The sequence below is a fragment of the Taudactylus pleione genome, unplaced genomic scaffold, assembly GCF_031769625.1.
Source record: "Taudactylus pleione unplaced genomic scaffold, aTauple2 ptg000092l, whole genome shotgun sequence".
Classification (NCBI taxonomy): domain Eukaryota; kingdom Metazoa; phylum Chordata; class Amphibia; order Anura; family Myobatrachidae; genus Taudactylus; species Taudactylus pleione.
The window spans coordinates 12527501-12542500 of NW_028284494.1; the positions used below are offsets into that span (position 1 = coordinate 12527501).

General features: G+C 38.9%; 1 protein-coding gene across 4 annotated transcripts; it reads right to left on the reverse strand.

Moving 5' to 3' along the window:
• Positions 1-4289: 4289 nt before the first annotated feature.
• On the reverse strand, positions 4290-12919 carry ISL1 (ISL LIM homeobox 1). Of its 4 annotated transcripts, none has more exons than XM_088469493.1 (6): positions 12703-12919; positions 11664-11853; positions 9752-10011; positions 7743-8026; positions 6166-6333; positions 4290-5557 (listed from the first exon to the last, which is right to left on the reverse strand). In XM_088469493.1, the coding sequence occupies exons 1-6, from the start codon at positions 12728-12730 to the stop codon at positions 5441-5443; spliced, it is 1047 nt and encodes a 348-aa protein (XP_088325619.1). In that variant the 5' UTR covers positions 12731-12919; the 3' UTR covers positions 4290-5440. The 4 variants fall into 4 exon arrangements, with proteins under 4 accessions (XP_088325619.1, XP_088325617.1, XP_088325618.1 ...); XM_088469491.1 differs by having other exon boundaries at positions 4290-5572; XM_088469492.1 differs by having other exon boundaries at positions 7743-8029.
• Between the last annotated feature and the right edge of the window lie 2081 nt (positions 12920-15000).

Consider the following 15000-nt stretch of genomic DNA (forward strand, 5'->3'; position numbering starts at 1 on the left):
AAAGATCAGATGTTAAGACATAAGCATTAGACTGTGCACTAATTGGATAGTGATACCCCCAGTTTGATTTACTATTATTAAACTGATACTGCATTTAATCGTCTTTTTCTAGCCAGTAGACCCCAGATGATGTATCTTGAGATGGTGTTAATTGTGTCAGATTAAGGGACACTTCCCCTGTGATTGTGAGCTGGAAACAGAATGGGCCCCCTCATTTAGGGTGTCATAGAAGGTGAGGGAATGCAGATCTGGCTACTGTTTGCACAGTCTTATTATATAACATAGATGGATTTGTGCTGCTCTGCAGGTATTGTTGTGCTTCTGGGGTTAGGAGTGGTGTCTCCAGGCCACTCTCTTACAGGCAGAGATCCTATAGCTGTGGGCATTAAGAGAGTCTCTTCAGGCTGATGCCAGAGACAGATAAGGAGCCGCCGTGTCCCCAGCTCTGTCTAGACTGCGGACCTCACAAGTCAGACTTGTTTGGATTAGCCTCCAGGATCTCCCATCTGATCAGCCTCCTGTAGGAAGGGAGAAGACACACACTGACACCCTATGTTCCTCTCCCGGGGGACTGAAGGACTCGTGCAAATACTCAGCTTCGGAGATTTAAGGATGAAGACATTTCATGTGTGGGAATCAGATACAGCTGACACTTGAGCTAAAGTGAGCAGGGATTATATTTTCCAGCATTGGAGCAGTGAGCATCCATTTATTTATACAGAGTACAGTACTGGAACAGTAAATCTTCATTATTTTCATACAGTACTGGATCTGTGATTTAGAATTACATTCATGTATTGCAATGCTGGATCAATGAGTCTGAATTATAACCATATACAGTACTGGAGCAGTGAGTCTGAATTACATTTATACAGTACCTTACTTGAGCAGTTAGTCTGAATTACAAGCATACAGTACCATACTGGAGCACTGAAAATTAGATTTGTACAGTACCGTACAGGAGCAGTGAGTCTGAATAATATTCATACAGTATTGGGTCTATGATCAAGAATTAAATAAATGCTTTACATTGCTGGAGCAGTGAGTTTGAATTATAGTAGTACAGTACTGGAGCAGTGAGTCTGAATTACCTTTATACCGTACAGTTCTGGAGCAATGAGTCGGAATTACTGTACATTTTACTCTGTACAGTACTGGAGCAGTGAGTCGGAATTATATTTATATAGTACAGTACAGGAGCACCGAGGCTGATTTACACTTATACAGTACAGTACTGGAGCAGTGAGTCTGAGTTACATGTATACAGTACAGTACATGAGCAATGATCCTTAACTAAATGTATATAGTACAGTATTGGAGCAATAACCCTGAATTAATTTTATTTGGAAATTAAGCAGTTATGACAAGTGAAGGGCATGATATAAAACACACACTGGGCAACTTAAGGAAGATTTATGGGACATCACAGTGTAGACTAATCAGTATTTATAATCCTTATAATAATACTAATAATCAATCATAATAATAAATTATTATTAATAAATTATTATTATTATTTATTATATTTAACATGTTCTACAGAGTATGAGTGTATATACACGTATTAAAGTTTCCATTGTCAAGAAGGGATTTTAAAACAACTCTAGAACTATAACACGGGTCAGAACAAAAGAAAAGAAAAACTTTACACCCGTTTAAGCAGGAAAACAGCCATCCCGACCCTATAATCATCACATTATATCCAGCTCCTTCCTCCTACCCCACTGTCTGCACTTGTGAAGTCCCTGGGAGGTGGCGAGAGATCCCCCATTAGGGTCTGGGAGAATGTTAGCAGCTACATTTATGTTTGTGGCGCCTCAGCTGAAACACTGTCATTCAGTGGCGTGCACTGTTATCTAGAAAACAACAATCTGCCACAATCAGTAAACAGGATTTACTCCCAGCCCCTCCACCAGGCTTAACCCATCCTTTCCCGGAGCCCCCTCACAGCCCAGGGTGGGGTCAGGGGGTTGCAGAATTAGACCACAACTTTGCCCAATACATGTCACTTATCTCTGCTAAAAACATTTTTATATATATATATATATATATATATATATATATATATGTTTATTTATTAAAGTTGAGATCAACAGCAGTCCGTTAAAATTAGTTTTTCTGTTCCACAAGATATCTCGTTGTGTAAATAAGTGTATAAATGCTGTATTTACTCTTAGTATCAACTCAAGGTGGCAAAATAGATCACATTTGATAAATTGCTTCTGCCATTATAAACTGCGAGACAGATAGACCCTGCTCACTGCTGCTAGTCGCTTAACCTTGCTAAACGAATTATCATCTACTGCTCTATACTCAGTCATAGGCAACCTGTGGCTCCGAGAGGTTCTGTGGTACTACAAGACCCAGTATCTCCCCCTATTTAGTTACAGGCTGGCGGTGATAACACAGGGTTTGTCTCTGCCAAAAGGCAACACAATATTTGATGCACAAACAAAATATATTTACAGGCTTACAAATTAATTTACGATTTAAAAAAAAATAATTTAAAAAATGTAGACGAAGATGAAGGTGATGATGAAGACTTTGCAAATCGTTTGTAATAAAACACATGCACCTGTCATTGGATAGCAAATTAAATTATATTAAATAAAGTCACCTGCATTAATAATAATTTATATTCTAGGTCTAATCATATTTGTGGAGGACACAGTATGGATATAAAATAAGGAGAACTACATATAATAAGTGTATAGCTTGCCAGGCATGTCCTACATCACACTTCCAGTCTCCATATAGAATAACAATAGTAAAACATATGCAAAATGTAAGAATTTGGAAAAGACAAAATAATGAATCATCAGAACATTTTCAATTCCTTGTCCTCCTAAATCCTGCAGAATTTGCAATTAATTCACTCATGTTAATGCAAACAGTATATAAAACTGTACAGACACTATGACTGCATATCAGCTATCTATGCAGACTGTTTGTGCCATCAGTCATTACAGTGTAAGAATTTATGCTAAACAAACCATACACTGTATAAACTGCATCAACGATTGCTTCGGTCAAAATGATCTGCAAAAATAAAATACATTATCTTGGGTAACAAACACCTACATGATCCTGTGCAGACCACACACACACACACACACACACACACACACACATACACACACACACACACACACACACACACACACACACACACACACACACACACACACACACACACACTCTCTCTCTCTCTCTCTCTCTCTCTCTCTCTCGCTTAGGGCACAGGTGACTCAGTTGTTTAATTTAACCATGTCTGCTCAATCACGGATATTCTTAAAGCCTGGACCGTTAAGGTGCCTTGAGCTCCGAGTTTGGGAACCTCTGGCCTAGAGTATAGCAAGGGAATGTAGACGGCATTTTGTAAACCTCACTCATTACACCTTGGCACATACAGTTTTACCCGAGGACAAAAATCCTTCTATTTTCTGGTCTCTACTGCTATGCTTTCATTATAGTCTAACGTAGTAGGCAACCAGTGCCACCCCAGGATGATGTGGAACTACAATTGCCAGAGTGCCCTTCCAGTCTACTGCTGGCCCTGCAGCCTGGAAGTTTTATTTCAGCTTCCAAAATAGCAACAGGTTGTCGAACACTGGTCATAGAAAGTTAAGGCCACACGTCCTAGACAACAAAGACATAAGGACATTTAAAAAGCAACGCAGAGCCAAACCAATTCCCCTACTATCAGCAGAAAGTCAATAAATGAGGATTTGCCAATGACCCTGATAACAGACCCAAAGACAAACATTGACAACACCTGACTTTGTAAAGTCACCACAGTCCTCAATAGCGATTGCTAAAACAAATAACATTTCAATGCCTTATATATATATATATATATATATATATATATATATACACACACTCGTACACACAGATAGCAGCTAGAGGATTCCATTATTCTGCCTCATATTGGAGAATTGGTCCTGCATTGTTAGGTGGTAAGCGGATACACAGGCGCACACCGTGCATTTTGCAGGGGTGTGCGATGTGTCTGTGTGAGCCCTGTAATGTGCAGCTTGCCTGGTGTACTGTGTTACAGGTAGGCTGAAGTGTGGATCTGATTACTGAGCAGATTGCAGCATTTCTTGTCGGGTCAACTCCAGAGAACACAACCTGTGACGGTTCTACTTCTACACAGGAGGTTAGGGGGGCAGGGGGGGGTATACTTTATTTTTTTATTATTATTATTATTATTATTATTATTTTATTATTATTATTGTTTCACAGTGCTTTGATTAGGAAGAGACAACAAACACACAACACGACATTTAATTCAGAGACCACGATACAAGCTTTCTTTTTTCTTGTTGTTTTTTTTTCTTTTCTTTTTACTTCAGCAAACAAAAAAAATATATATAGTCAAATAACATGAAAAGTGGCAAGTCTTTCGACAATAAATAATAAATAACTTTATAACTTTTTTTTCCTTTTTTTTTTGCAATGCAATAGCAATAGCAAACAAAATGATTCCCTTTCTCCTTATTTCCCAGAGAGAGAACAGTCGTTTAAACCAATAACTATACACATCTTTGGGGGCGGGGGAATAAAAGTTCTTTGTCAAAGGATCACACACACAATCCAGAGACGCCTGTGGCAAAATAGAGGTATACCATGTTGTTGCAATGCTTCTTTGAAATGTCCTTTTTTTTCTTGGAAAATAATAATAAAAAAAAAATAATAATAATAATTAAAGGCAGATTTAAAAAAATAAAATAAAAATAAAGCAATGTTTTAGAGGATTTTTTTTGGACTTCATGTAAGGAGGGGGTTCTCAGAAACAGTTACATGCTATGTGAGACCTGGATATTTTTTTTTTTTTAACAGTTGGTTCCCCCTTGTTAGAGTCAACTTAAAACATTGCTAACCAATGTAAAACAGCTCCACCTGTAATCCTCCATGATCCCTTCAGTCATTGTCCATTTAGCTGGTCTACAGTCTCAGACTGAGTGGAGCTCCTGTTTGGCAAGGCAATGATTAAGTGATGTTACATAGATAAAACAGCACCATTCCGATTAGGATCATCTCTGCCATCTCTCCACCTTGGCCTGTCGTTGTGAAATGTGATCAGGGAAATATATTAATGCTTATGTTTGGAGATCCTTAGATATAAATCCTCTATGCCTTTTTTTTTTATTATTACTTTTCTCCTTGTCCTGGACTGGTAATGCTCCTACGACCATAGTGGATATTGTTCAATCCTAGTAAGATCCCAATGATTGTCTTCACAGTGTTGCTACCATGCCATCATCTCCAGACGGCCTCCATGCATCAGATGGACTATCCTGGGTGCTCTGGTGCATCAAGCTAGGTCGTCAAATACTTTTTTGTTTTTTTTTTGTGTTGAAGTCCGAGCCAGTGGATGTCCCGATTTTTCCAATACAAAAAAAGGGGGTTTGGGAGACCACAGAGTCCTTTCTCCTCATGCCTCGATGGGGCTGGCTACCATGCTGTTAGGGGTATCTGGGAGCTGAGAGGACATAGAGGCCACTTCACTGCCGGTGGAATTGGATCCTGGTCCCCCTTCTGAAAAATTAACCTGTGAGAAACAGGTCTTCAATTAGAGGCAGAACAAGAAAGAGAGAGAGAGAGGGAGAGAGAGAGAGAAGAGTGTGAAAGGAATTTCTGGGCAAGCAGAAAGCAACATACATCTGAAAGAGGTCATCTGCAGTGGTGGGGCTCTTATATAGCCACTGTGTCACTAACAGGTCATATATAAGATATCATCTACTCAGAATTCATACACTTTATTTAAAAGCGGGCTGTGACTCGCCATACTTTGTGGAACCACAAGGACCAACATGTCTTGTAGTCTTACTGCAGCTAGAGAGACACAATCCACACAAACCTGTAGAATGAACTATAGTACAATTTATTCTTAAAAAGACGATATACATTATTTTGATCAAGGTATAAAAGTGCGGATATATACTGTATATCTATCTATCTATCTATCTATCTATCTATCTATCTATATATATATTTTTATACACACATACACATGCTCAGGAGCTGATATTGTTTATTTTTGTCCTGTTTATTTGGTAAAGTAGGACAAATCCCCCAACAATTCCGAATTTACAGCTCCCCCCAAACTCCCCAGAATCCCTTCCTCCCGAGCCAGGCTGCCTGTAAGTGAGAACTCACCAGTTGCTGGAAGGCCGGCTGATCAATGTCACTCTGCAGGGCAAAGTCACTGAGGACCTTCCATGGAGGCTGGTAAGTCTGCACTTCTACCGGGTTAGCTTGCAATCCGCCGTCGTGTCTTTCGGGACTGGAGGCCACCATAGGGGTCCCTGTCATCCCTTGAATATTCTACAATAAAAAGCATGACAGGTCACCGTTCCTGTAATGATTACACCGTTCCAATAATATGTATACCAAGGGTCTGCTATATGTGACAATACAATACATAAACTAAATATATTATTTTCTCCACTGTAATAATGAGTGTTTTTATGCTACGTACACTGTACAATGTGTCCTCTTGTACTGTAAAGTATAATACCTCGATTTGAATCGTATGCCCTCTAAAATGCTATATATTATAATGCAAAACATAGTGCACCATTACCGTGTAATAAAAGTATTATGCGATATTATAACACTTTATTATTTACAATGTTATGCAATATTATATTAATACATTTTGTTTTAATATACAACACGATACTGTAATTCAGCAGCAAATGAGATAACTCCTGATATAGCATAAGGGTGTATGTAATAAACAGCATTAAGACAAGTGATCAGTATTTATAGAAGCAATTATTTACACTTTGCGGGGAATATAGTGATTTCTCATATAAAACCTAATACAAATATGGAGAAAAGGTCCCCAAGATCTTATGAGGAGATTTTAGCCACACACAAAGTCGGGATCACTGCTGTCAGAGTCGCCATTATAACTGCAGATGTCTGTATCAATTAGGCTACGCGTCCCAGGGCACTGGTTACTACATAGAGCTGACTACCTGGGCAGGCAAGGTGAGCTGCAGCCTGATCCATGTCATCTGCCCCTATGCTTATGACAGATAGCTCCCAGCTATTGTAAAGTACACCGAGGAATTAGAACAGCAGACTTGCTCACGAGAATTGATGTGGGAAAATGCTGAAAATCCGGAATAGTTTTGCTAAAATAACCACAATTTGGAAGTAGAATGAACAGCTACTAAAAATGTATAAATGTAGCACACACAAATATATATATAATATATATATATATATATATATATATTTATAAATAGATATGTAGGGGATATCTATCTATCTATCTATCTATCTATCTATCTATCTATGTATAGCATTAAATGTATATTGAATTGATAAGAGTCAGAGCAATATATTATATGCAACATTATATATATATATATAAATATATATATATATATATATATATATATATAATGCATAGATAGAGACAGATATTTGTTTATTTGCGGCAGGGCACTTTATACATGCTTATAATTTATTTATCATATATTGACAATACCCCCCATATCATAACCCATAAGGATGTATGGAACATAATTATATTTTCGGTAGGGTTTATTATTATATAACATTCCATTCAGTAGAGCTGTCTGTCTCCTTACAGAGAATCAGGCGTATAATATAAGCCATTTTAGGGATAAGTAATAAAGCAATATATAATCACAGTGTTATTGCCTAGACCACTTTATAGGTAGCCCACCCCAGGCCAGACCCCCCCCCCCAGGACTCACTGTCTTATCATTGGGTTGCTGCTGCTGGAGCTGCTTCATCAAGATGCTCCTCTTTTTGTCCTTACACCTCTTATTTTGGAACCAGACTCTGATGACCCTGGGGCTCAGACCGGTCATTTCCACCAGCTGCTCCTTCATCAGGGCGTCGGGCCTGGGGTTGGCAGCGTAGCAGGTCCGCAATGTATGAAGCTGCTTCTCATTAAGGACTGTCCGGACCCGGGTGGTCTTCTCTGGCTGTTTGTGGACATGGGGCCTGAGGGCGGGCTGCCGGGCAGAAATGGGTTCTGCTGTAAAATCAATGAACCAATCATAAAATAACTCCTCAAAGTCACCTCCACTAGTTGTAATCAGCATATCCCAAAATAAATCTTATATTAAATACGTTTACACTTATATCATGTCTAATACACATTACAATTCATCAATGCCTCCAACTTGTAACCCCCATCCTAAAAATACTACACCAATGTGCACAGAACCCCACCCCCACCCCATTTATGACTATCTGAGGTGCATTATAAGTAAGTGTGAACTTATACATTTGCAGAAAACCTGGCATGCTATCACAAAAAAAACAAATGAACATTTGCTAAATAAATAAGACAATAGCGACTCCTAACCTGGAATAAGAACTATACAGGCCCTGCTAAAACGAGATATTAAATACAATAAAATAAGGGCAAATATGGCTTCTCCTTAAATATTGTGTTAAGTAGATAAGGCCGGACAGTAAAAATCGGCACATGCAGAATAAAGGCAGGGGTTCCTAGGTGTGTGGTTACACTATAATCCTCAGTGTTTTCAAGAGACAGGAGATACCCCAAGCAATGTACTGTATACTGTAAGGCTGTCAGCTCTATGTCTGTGTGTCTAGCAGGCTCAGGTGGGGAGGAAGCAGATTCAGTGCAGCACCCCCCAAGGTATTTTCTTGACTTTAGTTAAATGTATCCAATCTCCATTCAATTAGTCAGAAATGGACTGGAAAATGTCCTTATTTCCGATTATAACAACAAGTTTATCCAAACTGTGCCATATGATCCCTGCGGTTTTGTGCCACTGCTCACAGCTTCAATGGGAAAGCAGCCCCCCTGCCCGGTATTATACACCCCCCCTGCCACGCATTATACACCCCCTTAGAAGTAGTGTGCAGTTACAGCCCCCCAACCCACAGTATCATTCTCCTCCCAATCACAGGATCACTTCAGATGGCAATTACTGCAGATTAGCTTGTTGACAGTTTAAAATTACCGTCTAAGTATCTGCATTCATTTCTCTGGTCTATCCTTACATACTGCTGAGGGCTGAGGAGGGTACTTGGGAGGTGTAAAGGGGGGGGGTTATGTTGGGGCGGAGGAGGGGGGAAATTCCTACCCCTAAATATAAAAGGCCCCCAATAACAGCAAAAAAGGAGACCAACCTGTGCAAGGAACAAATAATCTAACGTATTGTAGAAACAGTTAACCCACTCCCAACTGCTTAAGCTTGTAGTGTCATTATTAACATTCCACATGTGTGTATAGACTAATAAATGTATGTAGGTATGTATGTATGTGTATATAAATATATATATGTATATATATATATATATATATACTCTACATGTATACACACACACGCACATATACTCTAGTGATTACATACCATTAGACTCCAGATATAGTATTAAACAGTGCAGTGTACAGTGGATCAACATTATATATATATATATATATATATATATATATTACACAGACATATAAACACATAGAATTGAGCGCATCTATTACTCCAGGACTGTAGACTGTTGCTGATCCCGGGCTTCTATCCATTCCGTGGATACATTGTACCGTTTGCTGTGTCACTGTGGAGGGGAAGGGGATGCACTGGCTGTGTACCATCCCATCAGAGAAGATGTACAGTGGAGTGGCCGAGGGCCAGGCTCAGGCAGCAGGGAGACAGCCCCAGGTCCCCCAGTGACAGCAGCACATACTGTAGCGCAGCACCACCGTAGTCCGGAAGGGAAAAAGTACCTGCCATCTGCAGGGGCCTGGCCGGGTGCAGGGGGCTGAGCGGGTCACTGGCCCCCAGGCTGGCCCTCTCCACCACGTCGTGGTCCGCCCGGCAGAAGAGGCCGTCCTCCCGCAGAGCGAACTCGTCCCCCGGGATGAGCTGGCGGCTGCAGGCCACGCAGCGGAAACATTCGATGTGATAGACCTTGGAGCGGGCCCGCATCACGAAGTCGCTCTTGCTGAAGCCGATGCTGCACTTTGCACACTTGATCCCGTACAACCTGCAGGCGAGGCCGGGACATGGGGAGGGGGAGAGAGAAGACAGGGACTGTCACTGTGGGCACCTAGTACAGCTCCTGCCCCTCATCTGCCCTCTCTGTGTGTTCTGCTATTACCCCTCTGCCTGTAACCTGAGTCCTGACTGATCCTTATACATGTAAATCATCTGATTTCAGGGAATCTAAACTATATACATAACTGCATATAACTACCCAGGCAATGCCCCAGACCTCAGTGCCTCAACAACAAGCATTTCTTATTAAAAATTCTAAAACAATAATAATAGCCACTGTCTCTGCTATCAGTAATACCAGTTCCACCTTATACTAAGCAAACATGGCAGCCTACAGTATATTTACAGAGAAAATGCCAGTTTACCCCTGGGATCAAGTCCAGGCCCCAAATCCAAAAGGAAACATTTTTATTTTAAATAAAACAATAAAATAAAAATAAGTAATTTTTTTACAACTTACATCATATAAATTTAATATTGTTCTTACACCACTATGCAATATATAATGCAAAAAAGGCTTCACTATATGAATTAATATTTAATTTAACGTTGCTACAGTTAATACTATCCTAATACATTATATGTAAATCGCAAAATTTCTGCAAAGCATTTTATTAATTTATAGTAAATACAAAATAGCCCTCCCCTTGTATTTCACCTCACTGCAATATTGTTTGTGGAACGAATTCATTTTTGCAATTGTCCAAAACATATATTACTACCCTTCGAGTTATTTTAAAATATTTAAATATCGTCTAAATTTGCATTGATTAAAATCTCAGCTAATTTCCTGTTTATTTTTTATTTTTTGGTTATATAAATTGATAAAAAAAAAGTTTTGTTGCAATTGTTATTTTTCAGATTCCACCTACGTGACACATACAAAAAATACTAATGATATTTTTGGAGAGTCGCATAGAGGGAATGCTCAGGTAAACAGGATAGGGACAATCTAAACGTTTATCCAGGGTGCCTGTTGTGTGACACTTGGTATCTACAGCCCTTTATCAGTTTCCAGATTTTAATGCGAGGAAGGAAGCAGTTGCCATTATCTAAATATCCCAATTGTTTGCGACCAGATGATGGGGCAATGCGATCTGCTCTAATTCATCAGCAGAGATAAGATAAGGGGAGCAGACAGTCCTATGTATGCACAAGCTAATGTTTATGCATATTTTTTTATTTGTTTATTTTTGTTTAAAATTAAATGTTAGATGATATCAGAATTGTTTTAATATTGACATGTCAGCATCAAGCTGGGTAAATGAGGGGAGGTTACATAAATCACTATATAGTAAACCCACTTTTCCAGGCGATCTGCTGGTCTATATTTTAATTTAAAAAAAAATAACAAGACACTTGCAAATATCAGTACTATGCACTACTATGTATTGTCCCACGGCTGCATTCACAAATAAACAAGTTTATCAAATAATTTATAGAAGGCATAGTAAATATTGAAAAAAAAATGAAAAATTAAATGACGCTAATTTCATATAATCTATCTATCTATCTATCTACCTATCTATCTATCTATCTATCTATCTTCCAATGTATTTAGTAAAAAAAAAAGTTTTTTAAAGTGTTATAAAAAATAGGATTCAATAATAGTTACAAATAAAACTGTTTTAATGTGCATACCTGATATAGTCCCTTTTACAGTACGTTTTTCCATCCCTAACAAAGCAAGTACACGTTTCATCCAAATACTGATTGCATTCTGCACACTTGAGACAGGCTGCATGCCACTCCAGGTCCGGGGAAACCCTCAGAATATACTGATCGTGAATCTGATTACCGCAGCCAACACATAGGGAAATCAGTCGTTTCTCTGCAAGGGAAATAAATAACATGATTGACTAAACGTTCTACTCTCCTACAGAGATAAACACACTTTTAGCGTCTCTCTCCTATAGGGCGTGACTGGTAGCCTGTGAGTGTGTTAAAAGCAGCCCCCCCCAAAAAAAAAAAAAAAAAATTATAATAATAATAATAATAATAATAATAATGATAATAATAATAATAATAATAATAATATTATTAAAAAAACACAACAAACCAGAAAATATATATATCTTTATTAGATGGTGATTGTGTGCCATCCAAATCATTGACACACACTAATTTAAAAGAAGATTGAACATGTGTTAAATTGAGTCTACAACTGTCAGTGTGCACTACAAACATCAGCTATATGTGTACTTATATCAGGCAAGTGATCTGCCCCTGGGTAACTGTGTTTCAAGGGAATCTAGAAGAGGGATGCCTCAAATTAAGCGTCTTCTGCTGTCAGATACAACATTGGAGCAAGGCATGTGGCAGCCAAAATAAATAAATTATATATATATATATATATATATATATATATATATATATATATACACACACACACAATGTTACACACACACGTGTCATTTGTCAGTCCAAGGCTGCACTTCCATACTTCCATGCCAGGCAGACCCCCCCTTTTCTTGATGGAGACATGTGTTGCCATATGAAGTGCAACCCCCATGCCCAATAATGAGGCTGAGCAGCAATACACAGGGCTGCTGTAGCACACACACATACACACACAGTGTCACCAGGGCCAAGTTGTGCACTGGAGATCTTCCATAATCGTATAGGCTACACAGGAGGCAACCCCAGCTAGGAATGAAACAAAAACAAAAACGCTGCTTACTTTTTGGAGGGTCTCCCATGTCTCCCATGTCTGAAAGAGGGTGTATTGTCCACAGTGAAATGGTGTCAGCTTGGTGTATCCACAGGCAGAGGGAAATGGTTCTGCAGGGTGCAGAGCAGTGTGCCCAGGCTGTGCTCTGCCTGTCTGATCAGCCCAGGTTCCCTCAGCTGCAGTGCCGGAGTCAGTGCTGATCCTGCACTCTCTTCCTTATCTCTTACTCAAACTTCTCTGCTCCAACTCAGCTCAATCTCCATTGGTGTGACGCAGGGCGGGGAGACGTCAGCGCTCCCCCCAGGTGATTGGCTGAGGCTGCACCGAGCAGCTGGGCTTATTATCACATTACAGGTCCTGTAGTCCTGTGTGCCACTATCCTTACTGCTGCTGCTGCAGCACCCCAGCCCACAGTTATATCTGTCTCCTTACTATCACTCCCAAAGCCGCCTCTGTGCATTGCTGCATGCTGCTGCCTACCTGGAAGGGTTAATATGGTGGTATAGCATAGATACTCGTGTATGTGTCTGTGCAGTTATTCAATATATTATATATGTCTGTGTAAATATGTATATATATAAATTATACGTCATAACACGGTTTGTAACATTTGCAAAGTACATAAGTAAAGGACAAAAATACAGATTAAATAGTGCAATCCACATATTCATCCCGAGCTACAAGTACTCATTGCTGTACATACCATAATCTACACGCGTCTGTATGTGTGTGTATGTACAGTGTATATATATATATATATATATATATATATATATATATATATATATATTATATATATATATACATACATATATAAATATATATTTGTATTTGTAGCTCGATGTGTCGGCTTCTCGTAATTCTGGCTTTACCTGAGTTTAAACAAACACTCTGTCCCAATACATGTGTGTGACATGCAGACCCCCTGAATGTCATTGTGGGCTTTAGGCCACTAACTGCTTCCGTCTTACTTGTCCAACAGACAATAGAGGTGACCTCTTCATGCAATTGTTTGCTTAAGATTTTCACAGACGATTATACCACAAGCTCATGGGCTACAATTATGATCATACTAATAAAATGAAAATATATTAAAAAAAGGTTGTTTGAATCTTTTTTTTTTGCAGCTTCAAATAAATAAATAAATAAATAAATAAATGCCAGCAGTAACTCACATCAATATACTCAGCAGTGACAGTAATATTCAGCGTACAATGAGGCCTACCACGTGTATTGATACATTGTATTAGGATGAGATCGCTGGGTTATTGCATTGTTACCCATAGGCCAATAATGCACACACAACATGTAGCATTGCAACAGTGATTTATCTCTGTGACATATCTCAGCTGCAATAGAAGTACATAACTTGTGGGCTGAATGAGGTCAGTTATGAGATATTACAAGACCAGCGATCCAGTAGCCCATAGATATGTATATAGATGATTAGAGCAGTTACAAAGGCTTCACCCTGGTTGGCAATAACCCTTTATCAATTTAATGACCGTCATCAATGAGCTGTGACTACTGACTTCAAAATACACACAATACAGTATTTTAGTAAAAAGAAACTATACCAAATAGTGAGAGTGCCACTTCACTCGCTTCAAAAATATGCAATATCTTTATAAGCAACATGTAAAATAATTACCATATATTTGATATAACAGATAATGTTTAAGTAATACTAAGACAAAAAATGCAAAATGTCAATGTTATTCAATAAAAAATATACACACACAGTTCTGCTGTCCCTCTTGCTCACACGAGTATCTCTGCTACTGCTACTATTGCCATATGTGTGTGTTTTATTTTTATACCCACTTGATATAGTGATTGTTGTGGAATACATCACCCGGTGATTAACAATTTAGACAATATTCCCTGGATTGGGTCACAACAGCGACCTCTTGCGTTCACATTGGAAAAGAGCCAATTATGATAATGCAGACACGCTGGCCTGTGTGTTCTGGGTTGTCTTTTGAAACATTGTTTCATCATGACGATCAAAGCTTCCTCACCAGTTTCATAATAGGAGGCAAACGAAGGATTTAAGTCTGTAAGGTATGTGTTACGCAACACGGAGTTCCTCCGCTGTGTTCTACCAGCCTTTGGGTGGTAGAGAATCCAGATCCTTGTGATCCTCCACTAGAAAGAATAGAGTACAGTATATTAGACGCAAAGCAGATCATTTTAATACATCAATTCACTTAGCAAAGCATCCCTTTTATATATATATATATATATATATATATATATATATATAGAAGAGCATATTCTCTCTCTCTCCCTCTCTCTCTCCCCCCA

Excerpts from the sequence above, each read along its gene's own strand:
- ISL1 (XM_088469490.1), bottom strand. The coding sequence starts at position 12,730 with ATGGGAGACATGGGAGACCCTCCAAAAA. Across the intron at positions 10,012-11,663 it reads TGTAAAAGGGACTATATCAG|GTTGTACGGGATCAAGTGTG; the intron begins GTATGCACATTA and ends CCTCGCCTGCAG. Across the intron at positions 5,573-6,165 it reads AGCCGGCCTTCCAGCAACTG|ACCTGTTTCTCACAGGTTAA; the intron begins GTGAGTTCTCAC and ends CTCTAATTGAAG.